General features: G+C 40.4%; 1 protein-coding gene across 1 annotated transcript; it reads right to left on the bottom strand.

Annotated features, from left to right (window-relative positions):
• Nucleotides 1-400: 400 nt before the first annotated feature.
• On the bottom strand, nucleotides 401-5,961 carry MZT1 (mitotic spindle organizing protein 1). Its single transcript, XM_010195070.1, has 3 exons — nucleotides 5,913-5,961; nucleotides 2,681-2,826; nucleotides 401-424 (listed from the first exon to the last, which is right to left on the bottom strand). Exons 1-3 carry the CDS (start codon nucleotides 5,959-5,961, stop codon nucleotides 401-403), a joined length of 219 nt encoding a protein of 72 aa, XP_010193372.1.
• Between the last annotated feature and the right edge of the window lie 387 nt (nucleotides 5,962-6,348).

Below are 6,348 nucleotides of genomic sequence, written 5' to 3'. Positions count from 1 at the left end.
AATTGTACATGTAGTTTTTCAAGGCAAGAGATAAAAACTAGCATATATTACCACTTCAAGGATGCATTAACAAGCTATACTCATAACAATATCTGTTGCTACACACTAGTAAGTTCAGCAAGTGTGCAGTATCTGACATAGCTTAAAAAAATACTGGATGCCAAAGAGGAGCAATTGCAATATATTCACAAATAGCTCACAAAACCACCAAGTAATTAGATTACTGGTGAACATATCTTTTAAAAAAACTTTCCAAAGGTATTATATACATTATATTTTTCAAGATTACAGAAATATTCCGAAGCCTTCGCGCACACACACTTATTACACTTTTTTTCTGAATAGTGGCCTCTGTTAACTTTAACTTGGCATTCTTCTCATGCAGAAATCTTTTCCCATGTCAGCCTGTCATATTTTCAGCAGCCTAGAAAAAGAAAAAACATTTACTGCAAGTCATGAAAACAGACACCACAAATTTAATCTTTTCTTGTAACTATTTTAATTTACCTAGAGAACTTAAAAGCCTAAAAATAAGCTACTTCTAAAAATTATAAAGTGTGTACTGTTCTTCTCTAATGTATAGTTCTATTTTTTTTTTAAAATAATGCTGTCAACTGCCATTAGCCTTTATTAATATACCCATTACTGTTTGCTTGTGCTAAACTGCATATAGAATCAGAATGTATTAAGTTGGAAGGGACCTTTAAAGCTCATCCAGTCCAACCCCCTTGCAGTGAGCAGGGACAATGTTACCAGATCAGGTTGCTCAGAGCCCCATCAAGCCTGACCTTGAATATCTCCAGGGACGGGGCCTCCACCACCTCTCCGGGCAACCTGTTCCGGTGATCTATCACTCTTGTATTGAATAACGTTTTCCTAATATCCAAACTAAATCTACCCTTATCTAGTTTAAAACCATTACCCCTCATCCTATCACTACACATCCTAGTGAACAGCTCTTCCCCAGCTTTCTTAGGCACCTTTCAGGTATTGGAAGGTCGCTGTAAGGTCCCACCGAAGCCTTCTCTTCTCCAGGCAGAACAACCCCAACTCTCTCAGCCTATCTTTGTAGGAGAGGTGCTCCAGCCCTTTGGTCATCTTTGTGGCCCTCCTCTGGACCTGCTCCAGCACTTCAATGTCCTTTTTGTGCTGGACACAAAGCTGGACGCAGTACTCCAGGTGGAGTCTCACCAGAGCAGAGTAAAGGGGCAGAATCACCTCCCTAGATCTGCTGGCCACACTTCTTGTGATGCGGCCCAGGATGCAGTTCGCCTTCTGGGTGCAGATGCACATTGGTGGCTCATGTTCAGCTTCTCATCCACCAGGACCCTCAAGTCCTTTTCCTCAGGGCTGCTTTCCAGCACATCATCTCCTAGCGTGTATTGGTAACGAGGATTGCAGCTTCCCAGGTGCAGGATTTCCTGTACCTTTTACCCTAATGCTTCCAAGAAGTGCTCAAATGCATGAATTCTTTTTTTCCTTTGGAGTTTACTTCTTTATACAATTTATAGTAATTATTACTTTCACTCATACAGATAAGTTATTGACACAAAACTTAGAAGAGTGACACTAATCATAACTGCATAAATCACACTGCAAATTACTTGATCATGGTCATCAGTAAGCATTTTTATTACCGAGTAACTCAACCCATCCAACTAGGGACAGTTGTTGGAGACTGACATTGGTAAATTTTAAGCCAGTTATAGGACAAGAAGGTAAAGGATAGCAATGGGAATGATAAACCAGTAAAAGCAAAGGAAGAAATAAAACAGCCCTCAATTACTTAAATACATATAGTTAAATATATGTGTATGCACACAAACATTTACACAAATATAAAATCTGTGAGTATAGAAAAATGTTAAGTTAAAAATAGAGTAAAATAGTTTTGAAAACTGGTAAAGACCAGCCCTGACTAGCATCCACCTAGACAAAGTCTGTAAGTCAAGTTTTCAAAGAATCAGAATGCAGTCTCCCGTAACAGAGATAGGCAGTCTAGATATAGGTACCCACCTCTCCAGAAAAAAACCCCAACAAACCACAAATACAAGATACAGCGGAAAACAAATCACAGTGATTAGGTAGGCAGTAAAGAATGAAAATCCTTTAAAAGGCAAGTGAAGATTTATTTTAAACCATAGTTGCCTTCTCTACTAGCTAAACAGGTAAATGCTAAATTATGAAAAGCCCTACATATAAGTATGATGAAATCCCCTCCTGTTTGTCTTTGGAAAGAGTCAAAACACAGGTTAATGTGGTAAAAGCAACATGTGAAAACTGCAGGAGCAAGCTGCATGGACCTGTTCATAAGTACCACTGCACACGATTAGGCCTGAGGTTGCAGAAATGAGGTAATATGGGTTAAAAGAGAAAGTAGCAAGCTAGTTGTGATATGATGCAGATAAGGGGGTCAACGGTGGCTAACAAATGCCCAGAATAATTTGGTTGGTTTTTTTCAACAGAATTAATCTAATTGTTTATTAAAATATTTTTGTACCATTTCTTACTTCATGTTCCATTCAGTTGTATTCATTGCCTTTTCTATGGAACAGTTCATTTCCTTGATTTAAAAATGAGTTGCATCCTAAAGTACAATTTACAAACTGAAGTATAGCAAGTTGAACATAGATCTGACTCTTAATAACAAATTTATAAGCTTTTTAAGCAAAAGCATTACCTTTAGAGCTTCTGTGGCCTTACGCAGTTCTTTAATAACAGATGATAATGCTTCTGGATTTATCCCCTGTTCACAAAGACGCACACAGATAGATAATGTCTCCATATCCAGGCCAGTGTTTAATATTCTTGAAATCTCAAACAGAACTGCAACAGTAAAAATGAAAGCACTTTAGTGTTTACAGATTATGACATTTCAGTGATAAAAAATATTATTCATCAACATTTAACCTCTACAGTAGAGCGTGTTAAACATTTTGTAGAATGAAATTCCAGGGAACTTTGTGCTGAAACAAACATACCTGACTCCAAACCTTCCCTGCTAGGCCCCTTTTTTTTGTTCTACATGTAACAGAACAACGTACTGATATTTTATTTCTGGTTGCTACAGAAATCTGCATTCTGAGGCTAAGCCCCTAGCAATACAGATTGATTTGGTACAGATGTTATTCACATTGTTTCTGCAATCAAACCTCTCCCAAGATATGAGAAAAGAGAAGTAGAACATCTTTCTTACCGTGTAAAACCAGCATGGCAAGTGACTACTGTCCACCTGACAGTTATGAAAGTATACTACTGCAGTATAAAGACATGCCGGAGCACACCCTCAGAGTCACACTTACCCAAGTCATGACATTAAAGGCCTAATGCATCCAGTCAATTCCACTGAAGTCACAGAGAAATGTCAGATGCTGCAAAAAACCCCCTCTAAGAGCAGTAATACTCTTGAAGCCCACCCGCCAGACAGGCTGGACTAACAACATGCACAAGTTTGAGACGTGAAAGCAGTTTGTCAGACCAAAGGCCTAGCTACAAGGCACAAGGGGAGCTTTCCTCTCCTCCACAAGGCTTTCTGTCCCCACTGTCTTAAAAGCAAACTGTCCCAAATGCAGTGCACAGGCAACACCCTGTCCACAGGTTGATGCACTTGCAGTAAAGTCCCATTGAAACTGAACAGCTACAGAAAGCAAGCTACAGCTAAGGCAGAGTGACAACTGCCCAGGAATAAGCAATTCTTGCTTTCTTTAACCATTTCAAGTTTATAAAATTTAATAAGCATGTGACATATTTAAAGACAAAGCAGTAAATCCAACTAAAGATAAGTTCCAATTTCCTATGTCAGCAAGAGCTGCAGTCACTAGTCTCTAATAGAGAATATCTCTTGGTGTAGAGGCAGCATCTTTGGTAGAGAGATGTAGCAGTTTCTCCACAAAAAAAGCTAAGCTCTTAACAACAATTCAGCAGAGAATAGCTGCTAAATATTTGTATCTGACATTCCAGATTAAGCATTTTACTTTTCTAAACTACTAAAGATATGAAAAAGCTTTAATACCAACCCATTTACTTCCAGGAGGTGCCTATTTCTTAAGCAGTAAGTTAAGACAACACAGATTTCATATTCTATTTTAGAAGGTCAAAAAAAATATCCTGCAAATATCTTTTTCCTACTCATTACAATGGGCCTTCATCAAGCAAAATTTAATTACATGGACACTTTTACATTTTCAGTTACTTCATCAAAGCACTTTCAATAAATATTCTTATAATGGAAATCTCAAAAGATTAAAATTATTTTGAAGAGTAAAAACCCAAAATTATTTATTGAGAGCAGCAAAAGTTAAAAAATGAGGGTATTTCAAAGACTCTGTTTAAGTAAATCTTTAAAAATCAAGAGTATTTTTAAGTTAATCAAAATTTTGTTTCTTCTAAAAACACCTGACCTCAGGAAGAGATTAAATTATTAATGTCTATCCTAAATAAAATACACACGTTGTTACATGGGAAGCCTGGGCTCCTAAATCTTAAGGCTAGTACACTTTCTATAGAAGTTCTAGTAATCTTTAGTTTGTCTTTAAATCCAAAAATCTTCCCTCCTATCTAAAACATTCCTGCAAAAGTGGAGAGAGGGGAGGTATCAAGTACATTTACAAGAAGTCAAAACAAATCTGTCTCCATCAGCACAGAATGGTCTTAAATGGTCTTAAAGCATTAGTGCAGCTGTAATAAATCTGCCAGTCCTGCCTTGCCTCAAGCAACAGGTCAGAGCGGGCAGATTCAGTGTCTCAAATGCTGATTCTTACACGAGTTGACCTCATGAATGTCTTTGCTAAGGAATCCTTATGGAACAGTAGCCCTAACTATGAGACAAGGGAAGATCATGAGGAAATAACAAACGCAAAGCAATACCCCCCCGAACCTCTAGTCCCTCATTAGGGCATTTCCAGAAAATATTTAACAACCCTAAGGGGATTCTTTTCCACTCTGCCTGAAATCCATGTGGGGTTTTGGCATAGTCATTCCATGGTCTTCCAGAGTTTCACACCACACATTGCTAAGAAACACCTCCTGAACTGCCAGCTTGGATTCCTCAGTCAGGCTGCAAGTGAACACCTGATCTTTATTTTTATCCTGCTCATATTTTTCATGGCTTATAAATCTCAGAAATCTTTCCCACTTCTCCCAGTGCCACTTCTCCCACACTGCTCATCCCACAAGAACACCATTTTTTTTGTATCAGAAACTATTCTAATTTTGCAACACTGACTACCCTTCTCAAAGAGTTTTTCACTGTGTTTTTTGAGTTTGTTTTTTTGTGGGTTTTTATTTGTTTGTAGTAATTTATTTCGGTTTTCTGACACGAGCAGCCCACAGGAACAAGACCTTGAGGTGCAGATCGGCTCAGGTGCTGCCACATACAGCACCACAAGGTTGGTCCTACCCCTCCCTGTCATACCCTTCCTTCTCTCTAGTTTAATTCCAAGATGCATAGAGCCAGATAACATAAATCTGCAGTAACCATTTCAAATAATAGGAAAGAATCGCAAATGTGTACATATATACGTACATACAGAATATATGTATATAATTCTAAATATTAAAAATAACGTTATTCTAAATTAAATGCTTAACGGGTAGTTAAAAAAAATCAAAATCCCAATAAAAGTCACCAGCACAACATGCATATTTTAAACGTTCCAGACATTATGAGCTACATAAAGCAAAAAGAAACCGCTACGCGCTAAATCCTCAAACCACTGTCTCCTCCTTCGCAGGAGAGGCGCTTGTATTAATTAGAAGTTAATTAAGAGTTAATTAAGAGCCGGTTCCAGGCCCCGCAGCCCACCGAGAGGGGGGAGGGCAGGCAGCCTAGGCTAAGACCCCATCGGGAAGAAAAAAAGCCGACCCAGAGCTGCCACCTCCAACACAGAACCCCTCCCACCTCGCCCACGCACCGTCCATCGTCTCCCGCACGGCGTTGAGGTTGGCGGCATTACTCGCCATGGCGACCCCGCGCCGCTTTGACCTCCCACCCGGAAGGAGACCGGCATGTCCCGTCCCGTCCCCCCTTCCCTTTGCTATAGGCCCCTCCCTTCACTACTGCCATTCAAATCCTCCCGCCCCCGCTCGCCCCACGTGACACCTCAAACGGAACCCGTCCGCTGAACAGCAGGAAGGCAGAGGACAGGATTTCTTTCGAATTTGTGTAGCGGCTCCCCCGGCGATTGGTCCGTGCGAGAGCGAGGAGGACCCTGCCATTGGCTTGGCAGCGGAGACTACGCGTCGTGATTGGGCAGAGCCCGGGAAAGGGCGGGGCTAATTAAAGAGCCGCCCGGCGCGGCGGAGGCGGGCGCTGTGATCTGGGGAGAGCATGAGCGGGCGCAGCAGCGT

The sequence above is a fragment of the Mesitornis unicolor genome, unplaced genomic scaffold (genome assembly GCF_000695765.1).
Source record: "Mesitornis unicolor isolate BGI_N332 unplaced genomic scaffold, ASM69576v1 scaffold43861, whole genome shotgun sequence".
Taxonomy (NCBI): Eukaryota; Metazoa; Chordata; class Aves; order Mesitornithiformes; family Mesitornithidae; genus Mesitornis; species Mesitornis unicolor.
Note: the sequence above shows the minus strand (reverse complement) of the source record. Positions and strands in the feature narration are given on the sequence as shown.